Source organism: Poromitra crassiceps (assembly GCF_964638095.1).
Source record: "Poromitra crassiceps genome assembly, contig: HAP1_SCAFFOLD_858, whole genome shotgun sequence".
Classification (NCBI taxonomy): domain Eukaryota; kingdom Metazoa; phylum Chordata; class Actinopteri; order Beryciformes; family Melamphaidae; genus Poromitra; species Poromitra crassiceps.
Genome location: NW_028151551.1, coordinates 17,517 through 43,853, shown reverse-complemented (window position 1 = coordinate 43,853; position 26,337 = coordinate 17,517). Strand labels below are relative to the sequence as shown.

The window sequence follows — 26,337 nt, the reverse complement described above, 5'->3', positions numbered from 1 at the left end:
CCGATTCTTTTTTCTGTCAAGGAAGAAGCGACAGGCGGTAAGATTGGCTGTGGAAATCACCACAAAATTGCATTTTCTGTTTGACACAAGTGATAGATAACGTTGCCAAGACATCAAACTAAGAAGAAGAAAAAACTTTTCATGTAGCAGATTAATCATCTGAAAAGTGTTGATAAGCTTGTTTTTCCAGAACTATTTTATTACAGAATTTCTGCTATTGCCAATCCCACCCCAGACATGTATAGCTTGAGAACAAAACTCAGACACACCAGATCTTTTTTAATGCTTGATTGAACAAAACAAAGAAAATACCAAATGAAAATGAGGAATCCAGAATAGCAGGCCATAGCTGCCGTACATTTTTTTTAGACTAGAAAATACACTTACAATTTGAAGCAACAAATGTGCATTTACCTGATTATACAATGGAACACATTTTTTTGTTATAACATGAATCTTTATCACATTATAAAACTCTAAATATTTCTTATACCTTTTACCAAAAAGCAACCCTATCAATGGCAATGTGATGATTTAAGCAAAATATACACCTTGTGCTCCCCTACCTGTAACAAAACTGAAAAAAGGACAAAAATGTTTTTTTTTTTTTTTTTTTTTTTGTCTGAGCCTATGAAATATTTGACATCCTGGTTTATTTATTTGGGGATGCAGATGATACCTTGAATATCTTGACTGATTGCTGTATCCACTCATGATATATCTGTACATTTTTACAAGTTTTTCATGGGAAACCAAACACCTGAATGAGAAATGACTGCTGCTTTGATGTATGTGTATTTCAAAAATACTAAAGAAACTGCTGTTTACAGTATATTCAATGAATCAGTTATTTTACAGTATATATAAGGTATCCAGGCCTGGATACCTTTGTTAATTATCCTAAATACAGGCCATTCACATATGCTGAAAAAAAAGGTTTTCATCCATATACAGTTCTTCAATACAATTTTGAATGTATCCTTGTGTGCCAATGTCTCATCTTTCCAACTGAAGAGGTTCCTGTCAGTACAGGTTAGTGGAGATGATCTAGTGGAGTCAACGGCGTAATACATAATTATAGCAAAAACACCTACTGTATTTGATGAGAGCTACCGTATGAGTGAGGGGCAGAGATGATTGACAGGTGCCATTTTAAAACCGGTAGCAAGGCAGTTGTTACTGTATTTCCATGGCAACTAAATGTCTCTTCTTATCATTACTTTTTCAAGTCTATAATCATGTCACACTTCACCATAAAAGTATCATTACAATACATTGCATTATTATTCACTTCAATGAGTATGAAAGCATAATGACGAGATGAGGACGAGCAAAATCAAAAGGACAATTGGACAAAAGTGATCATCGGTACTCCTTCCATCGCTGCAGTCTCAAGAAAATCATTGTCTATCAATCTGTCCTTGGGCCGACTGTTAGCCGCTGAGTCCTGTCTCACCAGGGTGTTGCATGCTCAAAATAAAAATAACAAACAAACTAAACAAATCCCACATTAACATCTGAAGAAAAAAAGCCAACCACATAGCTAACCCTGGCAGGTTAACAACGTGTCGTTCCTGTCCATAAAGTGCACTCTCCATCCTGCTGTACGGCTTGGACGTCAAAAAAGACAAGAGCAAAAAGGGGGATGTGTGTGTGTGTGTGTGTGTGTGTGTGTGTGTGTGTGTGTGTGAGAGAGAGAGAGAGAGAGAGAGAGAGAAATGGGGAGGGGGCGCGAGGGCTCCGCTGGATGCGTATGCTAAGTCTTATTCCCGGAGCGACTGCGAATGAGAGGATATGACAGTTTCAGGTGTGAGCGGTCAGAGGGGAGGGGCCGGGCGGGGGGGGGGGGGGGGTTGATGTTAATAAACGTAGCCCTCGCTGTAGGGGTGCGGCTGGCAGTAGGGCCCTTCCTGTACGTAGGCGGCCATGTTCTCGTCAAAGTGCGACAGTGGCACCGTGTCCTCCTCGTTGATCTGCCGCTCCATGTCGGTCTTCAACACCGGCCGCTGATTGTCAGGGAACGCCATGGAGAACAATGCCTCGGGGTCGCACACAAACTTGTACACGTATCTCTCCCCCGCCACCTGGATGGAGACAGGTGTCAGGTGAGAAAAATTTTAATAAATTAATAGCAGATTGCTGTTTAAGACAAACATTTCTTGAAGGCTGAGCTGCTCTGAAACAAATAATGGTTAAACTTCAGTGGGCGGGGCCAAATAATCAAATTTAATGTTGGACAGATTGAAGCCCAGTGAAAAAGACAAGAGGTAAGAAGTTAATATTATGAAGACTAGTGCTTTTATACTAACTGGGGTAAGAAGCAACAGCCATAAGCTATCTAGGTTAGCTAGCTAGCGTACCTGAAGTGTTATTATGGATAGCATCACATTTCTTGGCATGGGCTGCCCTACACTACCTCTGAGTGGCCTACCCTGATATTCTTAGCCTAACCTTACACAATCATCACTCCTCATGCCTAAACCCAATCATCACTCCTCATGCCTAAACCCAATCAGAGGCAGAAATGTGGTGCTGTCCATAATGACGCGTAGTTGATCCTCCAAATTCAAACTAGCCATACTGCACTAGCCTTTAGCTATCTAGGTAAGCTAAAGCTATGGTAGTTAGCTAGCTGATGACCTTCCAACATCATGAAAACCATGGTCATGAATGAAAGGGGGGGATCAGTGCCATTAAAAAAAACTATTTTAAGCTGCTTTCTGTGTGTTCTGAAAATGTGTGCTTCTTTAGCTCCACCCATTGAAGTTTCGCTCAACCAATGAAAGTATTTCTGCCTGTAGAAACATTGTATAACTCAAAATCCAATCTACATAAACATATAGGTACTGGGAAAACAGAATGATATACGAGGCATCTCGTGCGCTACGCACGCTCGATCCTAGGCTCGCCTGCTGCGTGGGCTCGCCCACCCTAAAGTTCACAAAATTGAAACAGAACATTGCCCACATGATCCCTTCACTGATGACATCGTCAGTGATGTCACAATGCCTCCTTGTGTGTGTGTGCGCCACCTTATGACATCACTGATGACATCATCTGTGTGTGTGTGTGTGTGTGTGATGTGCGTCTGAGTGAAAAGGAGAAGATTCCCCAACTGTGAGAGGCAGCAATGTGCCACAAGGCATCCAGTCTGCCGGAAAGCCATTAGAAAAGTGTGCCGCCTTGTGATGTCACAATGCCTCCTTGTGTGTGTGTGTGTGTGTGTGTGTGTGTGTGTGTGTGTGTGTGTGTGTGTGTGTGTGTGTGTGTGTGTGTGTGTGTGACATCATCACTTCCGGGACACAACATTGAAATAAACAAACGTTGCCACATAGCCAAACTTATTTTATATATATATATTAAATATTATATTAGATAGTTTTTGGGGCATTTTCTCCCTTTATTCAACAGGACAGTAGGCAGACTGAAAGATGGGGAGAGGGAGAGGGGAGAGGGATATATATATATATATATATATATATATATATATATATATATATATATATATATATATACATACATACATACACACATACATACACACACACACACACACACACACACACACACACACACACACACACACACACACACACACACACACACACACACACACACACACACACACACTACCTTTTGCATGATTCCCTTCTCGTAGTAATAGCGCAACGATCGGCTGAGCTTGTCATAGTTCATAGCCGGTCGATTTTTCTGTATTCCCCATCGGCGTGCCACCTTTGCAAACACACAGACACAAATGATGGAGTCATAACAGCAGACATAAAGGGGAAGTTATAGCAGAATCGCCAACAGGTCGCCATTGTAAATAAGAATTTGTTCTTAATGACTTACCTGGTTAAATAAAGGTTAAATAAAAATAAAATAAATAAAAGAATAAATGCCAAAAGTATTTACTGCATTATGTTTTGTGCACATTTGCAAGACCTGTGAAAGAACACAGGCACGCACAATCTACCCAATTTCCTGACAAGAATGTCATGGCAGCTGAAACAAACCTTATTAATCTGTATTTCCTAATAAGAATAATTAAGAGTGCGTCCAGACTGGGCAGACCTGACCAGGGATGTGTTCATTAGGAGCTTGTCACACACCCAGCGGAGGAGGCAGCAGATGTTACAGCACCTGTCTACCAGACCACCCACCACCCGGCCGCGCCTCGCGCTCCAAACACACAGCCCCATGGCGCTCGCCTCACTCTCTCTTCTCTGCCATTCTGTGGTTTACTAACTACTCTATTCTCTTCTTTTTCTCCTAGCTTTCTCACTGTCTTTCCCTCTTTATCCACCCCTCTCTCTCTCTCTCTCTCTCTCTCTCTCTCTCTCTCTCTCTGAACCTGTACACTCAAAAATATGATACACATTACGGATGCACGATGACATCGGCCGATAAAGGCCTTAAAATGAAATACCGGAATCGGCTCGAAACAAACATTTCTGCCGATATTATAGGCCGAAGAAATGACACTTTAAGCCAAAATGCTTGATGCTTGACTAAATGCTTTTTTTGCAACTTGTGAAATAGGTCAAATTTGCCAGGATTGTCTCAGGTCTCATCCAAGCCTGTTTCAGTAGGATGAATCTTACAGTTTTGTTTGAAAGGAAATGTTAAATAAATAAAGAATCTGGCATGTTTGACATAACTTGAAGCAGTTTTATTTTGCCCAGTGAATGTGTACCTTTTGAAAAAACATTGTATTTACAGTATGTCTGCATCTGCCAGTGGGCCATCATGATGAGAGTAGGCATAATAATAATGTGTTAATTCTACGACAGGAGAGACTTGATCTGCTCTAAAATTAGGTGGGGGGAAATCACCACCCCCAAATAAAAAATAAATAAAAAATCCAATATAATGCATCCCCCCCCCCAAAAAAAAGTAATAAAAAAGCAACCTCGCTTGCCACACCTGCCCGGTCCAAAGGCAAAGAGATAGGCACTAACGTCTGTCCTCGGCGCCCCAAAGCGAGTGCATTTGGTCACCTGATGGCATGAATGGGCCCCCCTGTTTGCTGCAGCTGGCCCATGCCGCAACACCGTTGGGCCGTGTGGATGGTTGCCAGGTACCCTTCTACCAACCCCGTTTCTACGCCCTCCCCTCCCCGCCACACCCAACCCCCCATCCCGCACCCTGCATTCTCCTTCATCCTCCATCAGCGTGCAGGAGTGACTGACTGAGCCCTACTGTGTGTGATGTGGGTGCACACAGACCCGCGCTCTGTTTCCATTTCAAAAGGCCCAACCGTCAACATGGGTTATATTTTTAGTTAACTTGTTCTTTGAAATGGCCCGCTTGACTGGCTGTGGAGGTGATTTGGTTGGGTGACAATTTTTCGTGTGCACGTGGCCGAAGTACAAGAAAAAAATAAATTACATTACATTACATTACATTACGTCATTTGGCAGACGCTTTTATCCAAAGCGACTTACAATAACACATTTTTCTGTCTGCAATAGAACAATCAACTATGGAGCACAGTCTATGACAACTACAGCTTCTGAAGGAACAGTGGTACAAGTTTAGGTTAGTGGTACAAGGTTGGTTAGGGTTTTTTTTTTTTTCTTTTTTTTTTTCTTTTTTTTTATATAAGGAAAGAGAGAGACGAGGTTAGATCAAGAAGGGCCCAGTAAATACATCTTGGCCTCTCTGTAGGTTTCTAAAGCGAGTCTTAGAGGCCTGGTCTGACCACTTCAAGAGCAGAGAACATTTCACTGCAAATGATGACCTCTCTGTCGCTGTCTGAACATATCAAGCAATCTGTTTTTCTTCCTCAAGTACTGGCAAAATTCAGCTGCAACGTATGGCACTACAAATACTGCCATATTTCCACCACGCACCGGAGCACATTGATGTTTCACTGAGCTTCTCACCTCCTCTGGCTCGATGAGTTTGAACTCCATGCCGCGGCCGGTCCAGGCGATGAAGTGGGAGTTGGACGGGTCGTCGAGCAGCGCCACCAAGAACTGCCAGAGCTGCAGGGAGCCTCTGCGCTGGTAGGACGGACCCTCGCGGTACAGGCCTGACTCCTGCTTGATGTCACCTAAAGGACACAGAGTGGACAATTACAGGCCTGTTACAGGCCTGACTCCTGCTTGATGTCACCTAAAGGACACAGAGTGGACATCTTTCAAACACAACGTAAAAAAATGGATTTTAAATAGCCAAATCTGCGACCATGTGTAAATTGTACTGTAGTGCTCTTGTTTTTGCTTGCTCTGTTATGCTTCTTGTTTTTGTTTTGTCTTGTCTTATTAACCTAGTTTAGTTCATTTTGGTTTACTTTAGTTTCTGATCCGTTTTGGTTTTGTTATTGCTCATGTTGTTTTTTGTATTGTTCTGTTTAGTTCTGTCCTGGTGCTGCCTCTGTCGTTTTTCTGTCTCTCTGTGGGGACTACGGATGTAATTTAGCATTCTTGCTAACTCCGGCTTATTTACGTTGCCTTGTGTAATGTTCATGAATATGCACTGTCCCGTCCAAATAAACAAATAAATAAATAAATAAATAAATAAATAGGCCCGACTCCTGCTTAATGTCACCTAAAGGACACAGAGTGGACAATTACAGGCCTGACTCCTGCTTGATGTCACCTAAAGGACACAGAGTGGACAATTACAGGCCTGACTCCTGCTTGATGTCACCTAAAGGACACAGAGTGGACAATTACAGGCCTGACTCCTGCTTGATGTCACCTAAAGGACACAGAGTGGACAATTACAGGCCTGACTCCTGCTTGATGTCACCTAAAGGACACAGAGTGGACAATTACAGGCCTGACTCCTGCTTAATGTCACCTAAAGGACACAGAGTGGACAATAGGCCTGACTCCTGCTTGATGTCACCTAAAGGACACAGAGTGGACAATTACAGGCCTGACTCCTGCTTAATGTCACCTAAAGGACACAGAGTGGACAATTACAGGCCTGACTCCTGCTTAATGTCACCTAAAGGACACAGAGTGGACAATTACAGGCCTGACTCCTGCTTAATGTCACCTAAAGGACACAGAGAGGACAATTACAGGCCTGACTCCTGCTTGATGTCACCTAAAGGACACAGAGTGGACAATTACAGGCCTGACTCCTGCTTGATGTCACCTAAAGGACACAGAGTGGACAATTACAGGCCTGACTCCTGCTTAATGTCACCTAAAGGACACAGAGTGGACAATTACAGGCCTGACTCCTGCTTAATGTCACCTAAAGGACACAGAGTGGACAATTACAGGCCTGACTCCTGCTTGATGTCACCTAAAGGACACAGAGTGGACAATTACAGGCCTGACTCCTGCTTGATGTCACCTAAAGGACACAGAGTGGACAATTACAGGGCCTGACTCCTGCTTGATGTCACCTAAAGGACACAGAGTGGACAATAGGCCTGACTCCTGCTTGATGTCACCTAAAGGACACAGAGTGGACAATTACAGGCCTGACTCCTGCTTGATGTCACCTAAAGGACACAGAGTGGACAATTACAGGGCCTGACTCCTGCTTAACGTCACCTAAAGGACACAGAGTGGACAATTACAGGCCTGACTCCTGCTTGATGTCACCTAAAGGACACAGAGTGGACAATTACAGGGCCTGACTCCTGCTTAACGTCACCTAAAGGACACAGAGTGGACAATTACAGGCCTGACTCCTGCTTGATGTCACCTAAAGGACACAGAGTGGACAATTACAGGACCTGACTCCTGCTTAACGTCACCTAAAGGACACAGAGTGGACAATTACAGGCCTGACTCCTGCTTGATGTCACCTAAAGGACACAGAGTGGACAATTACAGGGCCTGACTCCTGCTTGATGTCACCTAAAGGACACAGAGTGGACAATTACAGGGACGTACTCCTGCGTAATGTCACCTAAAGGACACAGAGTGGACAATAGGCCCGACTCCTGCTTGATGTCACCTAAAGGACACAGAGTGGACAATTACAGGGCCTGACTCCTGCTTAACGTCACCTAAAGGACACAGAGTGGACAATTACAGGGCTGACTCCTGCTTGATGTCACTTAAAGGACACAGAGTGGACAATTACAGGGCCTGACTCCTGCTTAACGTCACCTAAAGGACACAGAGAGGACAATAGGCCCGACTCCTGCTTGATGTCACCTAAAGGACACAGAGTGGACAATAGGCCTGACTCCTGCTTGATGTCACCTAAAGGACACAGAGTGGACAATAGGCCCGACTCCTGCTTGATGTCACCTAAAGGACACAGAGTGGACAATAGGCCCGACTCCTGCTTGATGTCACCTAAAGGACACAGAGTGGACAATAGGCCTGACTCCTGCTTGATGTCACCTAAAGGACACAGAGTGGACAATTACAGGCCTGACTCCTGCTTGATGTCACCTAAAGGACACAGAGTGGACAATTACAGGCCTGACTCCTGCTTGATGTCACCTAAAGGACACAGAGTGGACAATTACAGGCCTGACTCCTGCTTGATGTCACCTAAAGGACACAGAGTGGACAATTACAGGCCTGACTCCTGCTTGATGTCACCTAAAGGACACAGAGTGGACAATAGGCCTGACTCCTGCTTAATGTCACCTAAAGGACACAGAGTGGACAATAGGCCCGACTCCTGCTTGATGTCACCTAAAGGACACAGAGTGGACAATAGGCCAGACTCCTGCTTGATGTCACCTAAAGGACACAGAGTGGACAATAGGCCCGACTCCTGCTTGATGTCACCTAAAGGACACAGAGTGGACAATTACAGGGCCTGACTCCTGCTTAATGTCACCTAAAGGACACAGAGTGGACAATAGGCCCGACTCCTGCTTGATGTCACCTAAAGGACACAGAGTGGACAATAGGCCTGACTCCTGCTTGATGTCACCTAAAGGACACAGAGTGGACAATTACAGGCCTGACTCCTGCTTGATGTCACCTAAAGGACACAGAGTGGACAATTACAGGGCCTGACTCCTGCTTAACGTCACCTAAAGGACACAGAGTGGACAATTACAGGGCTGACTCCTGCTTGATGTCACTTAAAGGACACAGAGTGGACAATTACAGGGCCTGACTCCTGCTTAACGTCACCTAAAGGACACAGAGAGGACAATAGGCCCGACTCCTGCTTGATGTCACCTAAAGGACACAGAGTGGACAATAGGCCTGACTCCTGCTTGATGTCACCTAAAGGACACAGAGTGGACAATAGGCCCGACTCCTGCTTGATGTCACCTAAAGGACACAGAGTGGACAATTACAGGGCCTGACTCCTGCTTAATGTCACCTAAAGGACACAGAGTGGACAATAGGCCCGACTCCTGCTTGATGTCACCTAAAGGACACAGAGTGGACAATAGGCCCGACTCCTGCTTGATGTCACCTAAAGGACACAGAGTGGACAATAGGCCCGACTCCTGCTTGATGTCACCTAAAGGACACAGAGTGGACAATAGGCCTGACTCCTGCTTGATGTCACCTAAAGGACACAGAGTGGACAATTACAGGCCTGACTCCTGCTTGATGTCACCTAAAGGACACAGAGTGGACAATAGGCCTGACTCCTGCTTAATGTCACCTAAAGGACACAGAGTGGACAATAGGCCCGACTCCTGCTTGATGTCACCTAAAGGACACAGAGTGGACAATAGGCCAGACTCCTGCTTAATGTCACCTAAAGGACACAGAGTGGACAATAGGCCTGACTCCTGCTTGATGTCACCTAAAGGACACAGAGTGGACAATAGGCCTGACTCCTGCTTGATGTCACCTAAAGGACACAGAGTGGACAATAGGCCCGACTCCTGCTTGATGTCACCTAAAGGACACAGAGTGGACAATAGGCCTGACTCCTGCTTGATGTCACCTAAAGGACACAGAGTGGACAATTACAGGGCCTGACTCCTGCTTAACGTCACCTAAAGGACACAGAGTGGACAATTACAGGGCTGACTCCTGCTTGATGTCACTTAAAGGACACAGAGTGGACAATTACAGGGCCTGACTCCTGCTTAACGTCACCTAAAGGACACAGAGAGGACAATAGGCCCGACTCCTGCTTGATGTCACCTAAAGGACACAGAGTGGACAATAGGCCTGACTCCTGCTTAATGTCACCTAAAGGACACAGAGTGGACAATTACAGGCCTGACTCCTGCTTGATGTCACCTAAAGGACACAGAGTGGACAATAGGCCTGACTCCTGCTTGATGTCACCTAAAGGACACAGAGTGGACAATAGGCCCGACTCCTGCTTGATGTCACCTAAAGGACACAGAGTGGACAATTACAGGGCCTGACTCCTGCTTAATGTCACCTAAAGGACACAGAGTGGACAATAGGCCCGACTCCTGCTTGATGTCACCTAAAGGACACAGAGTGGACAATAGGCCCGACTCCTGCTTGATGTCACCTAAAGGACACAGAGTGGACAATAGGCCCGACTCCTGCTTGATGTCACCTAAAGGACACAGAGTGGACAATAGGCCTGACTCCTGCTTGATGTCACCTAAAGGACACAGAGTGGACAATTACAGGCCTGACTCCTGCTTGATGTCACCTAAAGGACACAGAGTGGACAATAGGCCTGACTCCTGCTTAATGTCACCTAAAGGACACAGAGTGGACAATAGGCCCGACTCCTGCTTGATGTCACCTAAAGGACACAGAGTGGACAATAGGCCAGACTCCTGCTTAATGTCACCTAAAGGACACAGAGTGGACAATAGGCCTGACTCCTGCTTGATGTCACCTAAAGGACACAGAGTGGACAATAGGCCTGACTCCTGCTTGATGTCACCTAAAGGACACAGAGTGGACAATAGGCCCGACTCCTGCTTGATGTCACCTAAAGGACACAGAGTGGACAATAGGCCTGACTCCTGCTTGATGTCACCTAAAGGACACAGAGTGGACAATAGGCCTGACTCCTGCTTAATGTCACCTAAAGGACACAGAGTGGACAATAGGCCTGACTCCTGCTTGATGTCACCTAAAGGACACAGAGTGGACAATAGGCCTGACTCCTGCTTGATGTCACCTAAAGCAGAGGTTCTCAAATATTTTTCAGCCAAGGACCCCTTACAAGATAGAAAATATACCGGGGACCCCCTCATTCTGATTTGTGATTTTGGGCTAAGCTTAATTGTTTCCACGGTAACGTGCTTGACTTTTAATTTGATAGGTTTGTTATTAGAATGTAATCCATGAACCATTTTAGATTTAAAGCATAAACTATTTTCGTTGAAAAAAAATATACGGTATATCTTTTTTTTTTATTACATTACATTTACATTACGTCATTTAGCAGACGATTTTGTCCAAAGCGACTTACAATATCACAATTTGTCAACAGTACAGAAAACCACTATGCAACACAATCAATGACAGCCAAGCTATTTTGATAGACTAGCACCATGTAGGAAGTAGTTTGAGAAGGAATAAGTAACATGTACTGTAGCTTCTTCTTTTTTTTTTTTCTTTTTTTACCTAAAAACTTTTCGCGGACCCCCATTTGAGAACCACTGACTTAAAGGACACAGAGTGGACAATAGGCCTGACTCCTGCTTGATGTCACCTAAAGGACACAGAGTGGACAATTCTATGATGTTTCAAAAAGCTTTGTGCAGTTTGTTTCTTTTCATCTTCCCCCGTTTTCTCCCCAATCGTACTTGGCCAATTTCCTGTCGCGGCCGTTGCCCTGTCCTGGTCGTTGCTCCACTCCCTCTGCCAATCTGAGGAGAGCCGTAAATTAGCACATGCTTCCTCTGATACATGTGCCAGCTGCTTCTTTTCACCTGACAGCGAGGGGTTTCACCAGCAGGACGTAGCGCGTGGGACGATCATGCTATTCCCCCAGTTCCTCTCCTCACCCGAACAGGCGCTGCGACCGACCAGACGAGGTACTAGTGCAGCGACCAGGACTCATACCCCACCGCCGGCCAATTGCGTCTGTCGGAACATCTGACCAAGCCGGAAATACCACTGCCAGGAATTGAACCCGAGTCTCTGCGGTGGTAGGCAAGCGCTTTTACCTCTAGACTACCCAGACACCCCAAGGCCTTGATCCCCCGCCCCCCTCAAATGTAGAATCCTTCAAGGAGCCATGGGAACCCTGTCTTTAATGAAACAGAATGCACTTAGGCAGGACTCACCTTCAACCTTTTCAGGGACCACGCAGGTATCATCATAGAAATGCCTCGCCACTTTGTCAAACATACAACCTGGGGGAGTAAACACGAGTGATTGGTGTAATATTCTACAAATACCCAAAATGCACCATGACAACATTCACACGTATCATCAGTGGTACCTTCAGTCCTGTTAGCGTGAGCCAGATAGCCGTCTTGCCGTAAGTATACAGAATGGCAGCTCGGCACTTCAGCTGAAAGCCAGGCAAGAATGGGAGAGTGGGTGTTAAAGGGCCTGAAGGCAGCATTAAGAACACTATCTGAGTTATCTGATAGCAGTCAGAGCCTGTTCACTCAACGCACCACTGGCTCTGATTAAACAATATGGCCTCCAGCGCCAGCATTGCAATGGCTCCCAGCCACAGGCGAGCTCACTATATCACACTACTACTAATACACGCTCCCAACGTCTAAACACAGAGGGAGATTTATTACCGCATATGGCGCATACAACAAGATGCTTGTGGGCGTCCGGGTAGTGTAGCGGTAGATTCCCTGCCTACCAACACGAAGGTCGCAGATTTGCACCCACGTGTTACCTCCGGCTTGGTCGGGCGTCCATACAGGCACGATTGGCTGAGGAGGGAAGCCAGACTGGGGGTATATGTGTCCTGGTCGCTGCACCAGCGCCTCCTCTGGTCGGTCGTGCACCTGGTCGGAGTGGAAGGGAATTGGTGGGAATAGCGTGATCCTCCCACGTGCTACGTCCTGCCGGTGAAGCTCCCGGTGTCAGGTGAAAAGAAGCGGCTGGCAACTGCGCATGTGTCGGAGGAAGCATGGTGCTAGTCTACGGCTCTCCCCAGATCGGCAGAAAGTGGAGCAGCAACCGGGGCAGCAGGGGCGGAAATTGGCCAAGTACAATTGGGGCGAAAAAGAGAAGGGAAATCAGAAAAAAGGGAGAAAAAAAACACACAACGCTTGTATGGACAGTGGAGCAAGTGGACATGATGTAAGTTTTTCCAATTTACCTAACCCCTCCTTGCAATGTGATAAAAGTTTCTCAGTGAATTATAGTTATTGCCTCACCGAATAATCTGCTGGTTACCCAATTTTAACAGCAGAATTTGATGTCCTGGCGTGGCACATCCGTGCGTAATGACGTTTCTGTGCTGTGCTGCGCTGCGCGGAGATTATGGTGCGCTCAAGCGCAGCGAGTGTTTTAGCGCCTCCTTTTCAAAGCTCTTAGCGCAAAGTAACTGCGTGCTGCTGACGATAGGATAATGCCATCTATCCCCACATTTTAGCGCTGAAACGCCTGCTTTGGCATGTGGCACGCCTATGCCCAAGACAATTATAACAGCCATGCGCTTGTGCCCGCCCCCAATTTACATTGAACACGGCGTTAAACGAGCACAAACGTGTTTTCAGATCTAAATTACATAGATGTGAAGGGGTCACTTATTCCTTCTTCAACACTTATGTCTTCTCCTTTATCTACACATCATGGATTTAACAGGTGAAATCCATAAGTAACATACCTTTTTACTTAAATTCACCTGCTCAGTGACTTTCAGGAATAGTTGGTGTTCCGAATAGTCTAATTTGTACACACAAAATACAAATTTCTAATACGATCTTAATGCCTTTAACAGCTATTTGGTGGTTTGCTTATTTGAGTGATGAGCTTATTTGGCTTGTTTAGGTTTAATTAGATGTGTCCAATCAAATAATTCTCAGTTGTCTGAAAAGGACTTGCACTTTGCTACGGAAGCCATATTTACTAGTTTGTTTTACAACATCCAATTAAACTTCCATTGACTGTCCATGTTTTCAGAACCTCCCATAACACAGGCATCACAGGCACATGGCATGTGATCAAAATGGCCAAACGGGTCACAGGCACATGGCATGTGATCAAAATGGCCAAACGGGTTACAAAGTGAATGTTCAATAAACAGACTAAGGCCCTTCATTTAGACCCATAAACATTTCTGTGAACGTCATCAAAGTAATGGGCTTGTAGAGGAAATGACTGCTAATGAAATGATCAGCTCCCCTCCCATCCTGCAGCAGGCCTGCTCCAGTCAACAAGCCCCACAGTGCCTGCTAATACATTCACCCTCGTACTCAATCTTATACACAACTGTACACAACACTGCTAAGGTTTCTACTGTAGCCTTGGACCATGGACCAACAAATGCCATATTTCTCTCACTAGCACATTTCTCACAGGAATGCGGTGGCTCTCTGAACCTTACACTCATTATTGGTTGCCTTATAATGATGATGATCTACAAATTGAAGGTTACTGTTGCACTCATTGTGAGGCAGTTACGTAAATGTATTTTTTTTTAAGTGTAAATAGACCATTCAAGAAACATAGTGCTGTTGATGGACCACAGGGACATAAGAAAACTGTGTGTATTTTCAGATTAATCAATGGTGTTTTAATAGGTTTCAAGAGCCAAGAGCCCCTAAAACTCGGTCAGCACGTCAATTACCAAGTAAACCTCACAATGGAAAGTGAGAAAAACACCAAAATTGCAGTTGCCTGGCTTTTCCATGACAGCAGTGGTACATTGCGGAGCTGCCGGTGGAGGGGGGGGGGGAGCTGGTGTAACAGAGAGTGGGCAGACCCAGAGGAGGCCATGGGAAATAAAGAGCTGGTGTAACAGAGAGTGGGCAGACCCAGAGGAGGCCATGGGAAGTAAAGAGCTGATGTAACAGAGAGTGAGTGGGCAGACCCAGAGGAGGCCATGAGAAGTAAAGAGCTGGTGTAACAGAGAGTGGGCAGACCCAGAGGAGGCCATGGGAAGAAAAGAGCTGGTGTAACAGAGAGTGGGCAGACCCAGAGGAGGCCATGGGAAGTAAAGAGCTGATGTAACAGAGAGTGAGTGGGCAGACCCAGAGGAGGCCATGGGAAGTAAAGAGCTGATGTAACAGAGAGTGAGTGGGCAGACCAAGAGGAGGCCATGGGAAGTAAAGAGCTGGTGTAACAGAGAGTGGACAAGCCCAGAGGAGGAGGAGGCCATGAGAAGTAAAGAGATGGTGTAACAGAGAGTGGGCAGACCCAGAGGAGGCCATGAGAAGTAAAGAGCTGGTGTAACAGAGAGTGGGCAGGCCCAGAGGAGGCCATGAGAAGTAAAGAGCTGATGTAACAGAGAGTGGGCAGACCCAGAGGAGGCCATGGGAAGTAAAGAGATGGTGTAACAGAGAGTGGGCAGGCCCAGAGGAGGCCATGAGAAGTAAAGAGATGGTGTAACAGAGAGTGGGCAGGCCCAGAGGAGGCCATGAGAAGTAAAGAGCTGGTGTAACAGAGAGTGGGCAGACCCAGAGGAGGCCATGGGAAGTAAAGAGCTGGTGTAACAGAGAGTGGGCAGGCCCAGAGGAGGCCATGGGAAGTAAAGAGCTGGTGTAACGGAGAGTGGACAGGCCCAGAGGAGGCCATGGGAAGTAAAGAGCTGGTGTAACGGAGAGTGGACAGGCCCAGAGGAGGCCATGAGAAGTAAAGAGCTGATGTAACAGAGAGTGGGCAGACCCAGAGGAGGCCATGGGAAGTAAAGATATGGTGTAACAGAGAGTGGGCAGACCCAGAGGAGGCCATGGGAAGTAAAGAGATGGTGTAACAGAGAGTGGGCAGACCCAGAGGAGGCCATGGGAAGTAAAGAGCTGGTGTAACAGAGAGTGGGCAGGCCCAGAGGAGGCCATGGGAAGTAAAGAGCTGGTGTAACAGAGAGTGGGCAGGCCCAGAGGAGGCCATGGGAAGTAAAGAGATGGTGTAACAGAGAGTGAGTGGGCAGACCCAGAGGGGGCCATGGGAAGTAAAGAGCTGGTGTAACAGAGAGTGGGCAGGCCCAGAGGAGGCCATGGGAAGTAAAGAGATGGTGTAACAGAGAGTGGGCAGACCCAGAGGAGGCCATGGGAAGTAAAGAGCTGGTGTAACAGAGAGTGGGCAGGCCCAGAGGAGGCCATGGGAAGTAAAGAGCTGATGTAACAGAGAGTGGGCAGACCCAGAGGAGGCCATGGGAAGTAAAGAGATGGTGTAACAGAGAGTGGACAGACCCAGAGGAGGCCATGAGAAGTAAAGAGCTGGTGTAACAGAGAGTGGGCAGGCCCAGAGGAGGCCATGGGAAGTAAAGAGCTGGTGTAACAGAGAGTGGGCAGGCCCAGAGGAGGCCATGGGAAGTAAAGAGCTGGTGTAACAGAGAGTGGGCAGACCCAGAGGAGGCCATGGGAAGTAAAGAGCTGGTGTAACAGAGAGTGGACAGACCCAGAGGAGGCCATGGGAAGTAAAGAGCTGGTGTAACAGAGAGTGGACAGACCCAGAGGAGGCCATGAGAAGTGGCTGAGGAGGCAGCTCTGCCTCTCCAGGGTCCTGTCTGTCCGTTTAGTGAATGAACCCAAGCAGTCCAGCGTATGTTCATTCACAGTGTTGGGAGGGTTATTCCACTACAGATTACTGAATGCATGTCCTAACATGTAATTTGTAACATACTCGATTAGATTAGTCAAGTTAAGTAACATATTCTAAATACTTTGGATTAGCCTACTTTTGGAATACTTGAAAATCGTCTTGCTGAGCCCATTTGTCTGGGTCACTCTGAATGTACACACTCATTTGTTTAAAATATTGTATGCTTTGTATGATTATTAATATTGGTTTAATTTCTGCAGGTAAAGACCCAGAATAAGCCCACCTAGGGTTTCCTGTCTCTACCTGCACATGCTTTTGTTGATTTCCTTTACTCTGTTTCTTTTTTCTCTCTTTTTTTAATATGTGAAAAAAAGTGAGTTACATGCACATTGCACACTGATGTAATGTTGTGTCCTTCTTCAGCATGTTAGTGAAATGTGTTTGTAGAGTTAGCACTTGCAATAGGGCTGGGTATTGGCAAGGACCTCCTGATATGATAGGTATCACGATACATGGGTTGCGATACGATTGTATCACGATACATTGCGATACAATACATATTGCGATATATTGCAATACTCTACATAATTAACTGACAATTAAAAAATATAGCTAAAAATACAACACGCTGTGTACCACCCAGGTAGTGTAATAATATGTACATCGCTTTATATTGTTAACTTAGTGGACAAATTTTGTCAAAACTACTGAGTGTTGAGTGTCTTACTGAACGCACTGAAATAAAAAGTATTCTTATTGTGTCACTGAACACACAGCAGTGCAAAAAATTTGATATGGCGATATATCACGATATTTTTCTGAAATATCAATACAGTATTGCGGAAAAAAGTATCACGATATATTGCCGTATCGATTTTATTGCACAGCCCTAGCTTGCAACACTACTTTAAAGGGCTGACTGGCACTGGAAAAAACAAAAACAAAAAAAGATGTTTGTGTGCTGAAGAAGCGAGAAAAAAAAAGAAAAAAAATGGGGGAGGGGCTCCGGTGTGTCCCGGCCTGGCCTTCTCTCTCACGCCTTATGTGTGTGGGGGTGGGGGGCATCGGTGCTCTCCATCACTGGTCGAGGGATGCCGGTAGGTTAGAATAGCTTAGGTTAGGTGATAGATTAGCTACAGCCTAACTGTAGGCTGTAGACCTGTTATAGTGTTCAGGCTAAAATCAGACTAGAGTAGAATAGGAGAGGGCAGACTAGGCTGTAGATTAGCTAGATTCCCTGTGTTCTAGTTAGTTCCGGTTAATGGCTCGAGTAGTCAGATTGTCTGAACTGCTGCTCATTTGGCCTGGATGCTCTGCTGCTAGTTCCAGTGTGCCGTTGCTACCTGTGGCTGGGCGATAAATGTCAATTCATTTCTTGCTTATTCATTGGCTCTTTTCGCCTGATAAGTAATTACATAACCTGCCTGCTAAATTTGACTGTCCCCTGTGACTATTCATGACCATATCACCTAGCTACAGTATATTCTATCTGTTCTGCTCTTCTCTTCCCCCCTTCCCCTGCTCCCTCCCCACCTCCTCCCTTTCCCTGCTCTCTCCTCCCCCACATTCCCTGCTCCCCACCTCCTCCTGCTCCCTCCTCCCCCACACCCCCCCTCTCCCTCCCCAACTCCTTCCTTTCCCTGCTCTCTCCTCCCCCACTTTCCCTGTCCCCTCCCCACCTCCCCCCTTGCACTGCTCTCTCCTCGCCCACATCGCCCCACTCTCCCTCCCTTGCTCCCCCTCCTCCCTTTTCCTGCTCTCTCCTCTTTCCCCCTTCCCCTGCTCCTTCCCCACCTCCTCCCCTTCCCTGCTCTCTCCTCCACGAACATTTCCCATTCCCACCCCACCTCCTCCCTTTCCCTGCTCTCTCCTCCCCCACATTCCCCCGCTCTCCCTCCCCACCTCCTCCCTTTCCCTGCTCTGCCCTCCCCCACATTCCCATGTTCCCTCCCCATCTCCTCCCTTCCCTGTTCTCTCCTCCCGCACATTCCACCCCCCTTTTCTCCCCTTCTCTCTGCCTTTCTCTAATTGTTCAATCTTGTTATTATTACTACTGTAATTGCTACTGTTGTGTCAGCTAGATTTAGCTAGACATATTTTCTGTGAAGTCCTCTGAGACATGCTTGTGAATTAGGGCTATACAAATAAACTTGACTTGACTTGACATTTAGTATGCAGCACTTTTGGGGACATAGAGTCAGGTGAAAAGGCAGGGGAGAAGCCTTTGCACAGTGTTCTACATATTCCTGAGAGCGTCCTGGTTCTGTGTCTCTTCCGCCATTGCCATTGCCTTATGGCAGGTGCACTGTGCATGCACAAATTGTTGCACTTTTTTTTAATCTGTTTATCAGAAATGCATGCCTCATATGAACTTTAGAGTAAATAAAAACAAAACAAAGTAATCCCTTCAAGTAACTGTTTTCAGAATATCACCAATTTAAACTGTAACTGTAAGGGAATATTACTCATATTTTGAATACTGTATTCTAAATACAGTACATGTATTCCGTTACTCCCCAACCATGTTCATTCATGTCCCGAATGTAGCCTCAGGCCCCGTGGAAGGCCCCAGCTGACGACAGGCCTTTTTGACAGTGGCCATTTTCCGTCGAATCATTAATGAGGGTTTCCAAACTTCCATGATTGGAAGTTGGAGACCCTCATTAATGTTTTGCTTGCACCTGTGTTTACCCTGCCTTTTCGACACAAAATGGCCGCTGTGAAAAAGGCCTATTAGGTCCCTTTACTCACTCCCTAAGGGGAATGGACAAGCGTGGGAGGACGGATAGTGACCAGGCATACCCCCCCCCCCCCTCTTTTCTATGAGAGCACCACAGGAAATGGAGGCCGGCGCAGACACCCGGCTCAGCCAGATCCCCTGCCCTAATAATGGGCAAACTCAATAAACGCCAACCCCTCCTCCGCCTTCTCCCATTCCTGAAATGATGACGCTCTAGCAACAGAAAGAAATGCTGTCGCTTTTTATGGTATTTATTTCATCGCTACCATAAAAAGACTTCTCATCACATTACTTACCAGTTATCAGGGTAACATGTAGACAAGCACACGCACACACACACACGCACGCACACACACACACACACACACACACACACACACACACACACACACACACACACACACACACACACACACACACACACACACACACACACACACACACACACACACACACACACACACACACACACACACACACACACACACACACACACACACACAGAATTTAGAAGATTCTCACCAGGGCTCCCACACCTTCCTAAGCATCAAATTCAGGGACTTTTCAAGGACTTTCCAGGCCCAATTCCTTCAAATTCAAGGACCCAACAACCACGGCATAGTTTGAGATACGGATCCACTTTCTCGAAGCAGGTAGAGTGTGAAACAAGGACGCAAAGACGGCGGGAGAGACACGCGCAGACAGCGAAACGTATCGTAAACGTAACGTATTACTAACGTTGAGCAAAAAAAAATAATCGTATAAGAACTTATAAGAATATATAAATTCAAGCACTTGAATCACCCATGTCTATCTATGTCTATTTTCAAAAACTTTCAAGGCCTTGATTTTCCCCCCCTGAAATCCACAAACTTTCAACAATGTCAAGGAGCCGTGGGAAGCCTGTCTCACCTGAGTCGTAGGTGAAATCCCTGGGCTCTTGCTTGATCATCATGGAGGCGGGGTATGCGTGGGGCAGCGGCGCCCCCACCATGGCCGGGTGTTCGAACAGCGGGTCGGGGTACTCCTGCTTGAAGCCTTGAGGAGGGAAGGGGATGTTAGGCTCCGACATCTGCCTGTGGTACACGGGCCGCCCATCCCGAACCATTGTCGGCGGGGAAGGGAACGAGTGGCCCGGCTCTGAGAGCTGACGCCGAAATCTGAGGACGACAACAAATCAGTGGATTAGTTAGCAGCACTCATACCGGAAGACATATTTAGACAAGAACATGTTATCCCTTTAACTGGTATGGTTAAATCCATGCTTAATCATGGTTAAATCACGGTTAAATCATAGCATTTGCTAATTATGTTTAGGGCTTTAACCTGCTCGAGTGCCAAATGACTGGACTTTGTCATTGAGGGCAAAATACGAGTGCCAAGTTTAAACAATAGACCCTTCTCATCACGGGGGCCATTTTGTGTCGAAAAGGCAGGGTAAACACAGGTGCAAGCAAAACACTAATGAGGGTTTCCCACTTCCATGATTGGAATTTGGAAACCCTCATTAGGGTTTTGCTCGCACCTGTGTATATTCTGCCTTTTCGACACAAAATGGCCCCCGTGAAAAGGGTCTATAGAGTATTTTAAAGATTGCACATTGCCGATTACTTGACACTGTCTGACTTGTCTGACCTAAATAAAAACATTGCAAATTAGGAATAGCTGAATAGAGAGCCTCAAAAGAACCAGTGCTCAAATATCCAGCAGCGATGCACCTGGTTTATTATGCAAGTCATGACTGCCTTGTAAACAAATAAAACAACATACAAAACTTCAGGTTGTCTGCCGGGTGCTGTTCTGGTTACCTACTGTAGCACCTCTTTAGCCTTCTTCTTGGTACACAGGACTATTTGTTATATCTGTTGTCAGGCCTTTGTGGCTTTGAATCTTGCACTCATTAGTTACTGATTGCATATATAATGGTGATATAAGAAGCACTGGTTTAGACATTTCCCAGAGGCAGAGCTGCTCTGGAGGCAGAAATAAACTCATTGGTTGAATTAAACTTCAGTGGGCGGAGCCAAAGAACCACAGTGTTTCTGGCGAAGCAGTGTTGCCAACTTGGCGACTTTGTCACTAGACTTAGCGACTTTTCAGACCCCCTGGTGACTTTATTTCTCAAAATCGACTAGCAACAAATCTGGCGACTTTTTGACCATGGGAAGCAATGTTAATATGATGAATCCCAAAGCATTTGGCAATAAATTGGTATGGCTGATGCCGGTTTTCTCTACTTGCTTGGCTAATCAGCAATTCCCACACACAGCAGAGCCCCCCTCCCTCCGCTGCAAGCAGGGACTGTATGGTAGGGTCCACTTGTAATTGTTACCTGTGAATGCCGAAACTGGCCCGGATGAGCGGAGTCAGCACATTAATATGAAAACAGGCTACGCCGCGGCGTGCATAGCAAGTGCAGCATTATAGCCAGTAGGCTATATTGATATGCAAATGATCATGAGATGTCATCTGACGACATCTAGCAATGTTCTGAGCAGCCAATAGCTACTTTACTTGGAAAAGAGTTGGCAACACTGTGGAAGTAACATTTAACTGAGGTCCAGTGAAAAATACAAGAGGTAAAAGAGGAGGAAGCTAATATTCCGAAGCTAAGCGCTCTGCTACTAACTGAAAAAAATAAAATAAATCTAGCAATAGCCATACTAAATTAGGTTAGCTAGTTAGCCTAGCTGACCTTCCAAGTTCAAACTAGGCTAACTAAGCTAGTTAGCTCTAGCCCACTGGCCAAGATAATGAATCCGGTTCAGCCTATAAATGAATGGGAAAGATACATTGTTGCTGTTTCCATTTTGATCAGAGTTCCCTCTTTGTGCTTCAAGTTAATTTGCCAATTGCGCTCCTAAACACGGTGGTTCTTTGGCCCTGCCCCGAGTCATTGAGAGAAAAAGTTGTGTCAACGGAGGGTCAAAAACAATACAGCTCATGTGGTTCACGTAGCTCCGGGTCCAATTCCACTACTTCCTTAGGGCGATGCAGTTGCTAGCTCCGGCTGTTTGGAACTACTCTGGGTCTCCATGATCCGCCATTGCTGTCAAATAATTGGCCTGATGAAGTGAATGGAGTTGACGCAGAGCTCTCTCTCTCTCTCTCTCTCTCTATTATGACTCTGGCCCTGCCCATCGAGGTTTAACTCACAATGAATGAGATTATTGCTGCCTGCAGAGCAGCTCTGCCGGCGAGAAAATGTTTGTAGAACTAAAACTGGCACTATAAAGTTACTCTACTGCATGCTGACCTGGTTGTAAGCTGATCTGGACATGAGCCTAAGCTAAATGGCCTGAATGTAAATGTGATGTAAATGTAAAAAGGCTGTGGGTTTGAGTACCTGTGGTCCAGAGCGTAGGCGATGTCAGGGAGAGGCTGCGAGGGCGGACAGTGGGCGTAGGTCCTATCTGGCTTGGGGGTCGGGGCTGCCGTGGGCGAGGCATGCTGGAGCGGGGACACGGGGGTGCTACAAGGGGGCGTCACTGGGCTGGAGGGCTTCATTCCTGTGGGCTGCTTCTGCTCATAGGCACTGTGGGCAGAGAGGGGGGCAAGAGGTTGGACATCATCAGTCAGTCTTTCGGGGTCTGATTCACCCTGGGGTCGTCTGGTGCTTAATGAAATGGTTTATGTTGTTATTTTACTTTACATTACGTTATGTTATATGTTATGTCATACACTACTTGTGTTAGGATCTAACTTTTTCGATACACTCATGTACAGTGCATCGTATGCAGTAGCTCAGTGATTCCCAACCAGGGGTACGTGTACACCTAGGGCTAGGGGCTACTTGACCAGCTTGCAGAGGGGGTACCTGGAAAGATTGGGGATTACAATTTATTTATTTCCAAAATGATGAAAACAATATTCTACGTCATTTCATAGGCCCATCCCGTTAAAACGGATGACTTTTTTCAATTGAAAACTGTCAGAATTGTATTAAAGTGGAGTCTTTCAAATGGTTTCCATTTAATAATCAGATGTGTATAGGCCTACTAAAAGTGTTTAATAGAACAAATTTAGGAGAATCATCTACTCGCATGAGTGAGGGGGTACTATTGGCATGGCAGAACATCTCGAGGGGTACATAAGACAAAAAAATGTTGGGAACCACCGCTGTTGCTGACAGGGTATGAATGCATTTGGCCCTTTCAAACACACACTGGTTTAAAACAATATGACCACCTGCTCTTTCCATGAAACAGACTGGCCACATGGAGTTCACCTATCAAATACTCTTTGATTTGAGAAGAGGAGATGCACTGTAGATGAAGAGGAGCAAAAATATTAAAGATATATTTTTATGCCTGGGAAATATTGAGGCATCTCAATATTAGCAACATGTTTGAGGATATACCAATTTGCAAACTATCTTTTTTAAAGATGAAAACTATTTTTTTTTGCACTGTAGTATTGGGTATTTGTTGGGAGTAAAATATGGATTTTTGTTGAGTGAAAGAGAGATATTAGTGTCTTCCCTTTACTATAGCCGATTGCTATAGTTTTGTTGCTCTTTATTTTACATGCAGTATTGTGTACTTTGGTCAGAATAGTGCTATATTATCATTATCAATATGATGATGATGATGATGATGATGATTAACTTCTATTCCACAGGATCATTTTCATGATCAGATGCTACTGTAGATGATGGAGTGAATGCTGCGTAGTTTCAGTGGATATGTCACACCTCCTTTTCATTGTAATTTGATGGAAAGCACAGCACGCCAAATGTGATACTTTGCCTCTTTGTACCCTGTCTGCATCTGAGCAGATGTCACCAGGTGAGTGAACGAAGAATCACACACATGATTCACCACATCAAAGACTGCTTCAAGATGGCTCTCTATGTAGAGTCTACATACAAGGTCATTATACAAGCACGCAAGGAGAATGAATGTCATGTATTACAAATCAAATCAATTCAACGTTGAGTGTAACTAAGCAACACTCCTGTGCCACAGACCCCTTACCCTTACGTTCATTTGAAAAAAGGATTTGCCGAACATGACGGCACTTGTTACAGGGTGCTTTGGATTTACCTTAGAAATATCAGATGCCTCCAGTTTCCTGTGCATCTCCTTTGAAATACTGAACGCAGTGTTTACACACAAAAAAGAAAGAAAATAACATCACGTAGAATTGAACAGCGCTTTTGAAGAATTCAATATCTCATAAAACACACGCACACACGCGTGCAGCCGCGCACGCACGCGCACACACACACACACACACACACACACACACACGCACACACACGCACACACAGTTCATCATCTAATATCCCTAAAATAAAATGTACCTAGTGTCATTTTGTCAATCAATGACTTAAATCAGAAACTTGATAAAGTACAAAGTAATTTATTTCAGTTTTGTGCTAATTCTTTTTTTTTAAAGTAGGTATAAAAGTGGATATAATTTTAGAATAAATAAAACTCCTCAAACTTTTTCGGTTGGTTATAAACATAATGTGGAGCCAAATATGATACACAGCAAAAAAAGTTCCACTTCTTCTAATGTTGGCCTCGTTCTAATAGACTGCTATCGATCACTTTGAAAGAATAGGTGTCACTTTTTTCAAACGGTGAATATGTCTTTTTTTTTTAATATCATTTTCGAGTGGTCAGTTTGTGTGGTGCGGGGCCCACCTGACGTTGTACAGGCACTTCTCTCCATACTGGAGTTTGAAGGGCCGTTCCTGACTACAGTTGGAGCTCAGCTCTGAACACGGGCTATGCGGCTCCCTCTTGATCTTCAGCTGCAGTCCGTGGAAAGCCACTGCACCAAGCCAGGAGGAGAGAGTGAGAGAAACCCCAATTAGACTTGGAATAATAATGAGTCACACTTTACTAAATAATCAATAGTAGGGTTCGACCAATATGGGTTTTGAAAGCCGGTTGCAAATAACTTTTTTTTTGTACTGAAGGTGCCAATAACTACTGTCATTCACAGTGCCTATTTTCATGACAAATGTGTTTCCGGCAGAATTATATTTTTGTCCGGGTGGAAAAGACCCAGAAACAGCATTTATACCAGTCCACAGAAACACATAGTAATTCAATTATTTGAGTTTTATTGGCAGTTATTTATGGCAGGACGACACACCCTACCAATTCAACGACCCTGGGATAATGCCTAAGAATTCCTTGACATCGGCAAGAAACACTATTGAACAATTCAATGAAAAAATAAGTAAATACAATTTTATTACAGGATTTACAGACATTTTTTTTTTTATGTATCTGTGGTCAGGGAGGAACTTCCATCATCCACTTGATATGATATTTAACAAAAGGCCAAAATCAGCTCTATGTATATTAGTACAAGCCTAGTTCTGTGTATGGATGTTGCCAGCTATGAAATAATGCCAACCCCTCCCTCCTATGTCTGCCATCCTACACATGTCTGCCATGTCAAGCCATCAGTCACACACCAACAACTCACTTCAAATCTCATTTGTAAGCTATGTTCCAGAATGGGAGTCTGTTAGTGAAATATAGCATCAAACTGGGCTGCTCTACAGTAAATGCTTTATCTGCTTTCAGCTGGCTGTCAATACATCCCAGACGACAACAACCGGGCTCATTGAACTGAAGGGGCCTGTGCTCTCTACCTACGGGTCGGCCCCACAGCACAGTGAGCCCCGCCCCCGGTGCATCTGAGAGGCTGTTAAGTGCCTGATCGGTCCTGATTAACATCCCACCGTCTTGAGTCATGATCAACGCTAATCCAATTGGCTGACAAAAACCCAGTCAGTCAGAATGAAGTCAGGCTCAGGTTGCCTCAGTCGCCAATCACCGTCTCACCGCGACTACACACGACGACGTGCGCCGCGGTGAGCCTATCCCACAGCGCTCCATCAGACCCCGCTGATGCACGCGGTTGAAAGGGATAGATTCTGCTCTGACTGATGTTACAGACAGGATGGGAGTCTAGTAAAATAGCTGAGTAAAAAACAAAGCAACCATGAAACTATGAATGGATGAAGGAAATCCATCAACTCCTCGTTCAACCAAAGCACAAACATTTTGACATTTCATGAACCAAAAGATTCAAGCTGGTGGTTTT

The 26,337-nt window shown here is 45.5% G+C and overlaps 1 protein-coding gene across 3 annotated transcripts in view; it reads right to left on the bottom strand.

Annotated features, from left to right (window-relative positions):
* Positions 1-217: 217 nt before the first annotated feature.
* LOC310771595 (ETS translocation variant 1-like) overlaps positions 218-26,337 on the bottom strand; it is a 39,855-nt gene continuing 13,735 nt past the window's right edge. For 2 of the 3 annotated variants that reach the window (XM_083664174.1, XM_083664175.1), the window contains exons 6-13: positions 24,918-25,047; positions 22,613-22,801; positions 20,179-20,426; positions 12,295-12,366; positions 12,137-12,205; positions 5,889-6,058; positions 3,634-3,735; positions 218-2,084 (exon numbers count right to left, since the gene is read on the bottom strand). In XM_083664174.1, coding sequence (XP_083520300.1) covers positions 1,860-2,084; positions 3,634-3,735; positions 5,889-6,058; positions 12,137-12,205; positions 12,295-12,366; positions 20,179-20,426; positions 22,613-22,801; positions 24,918-25,047 — 1,205 coding nt within the window. In that variant the 3' untranslated portion in view covers positions 218-1,859. The remainder of the gene's footprint in view (positions 2,085-3,633; positions 3,736-5,888; positions 6,059-12,136; positions 12,206-12,294; positions 12,367-20,178; positions 20,427-22,612; positions 22,802-24,917; positions 25,048-26,337) is intronic. The other variant, XM_083664176.1, reaches the window with a different exon arrangement.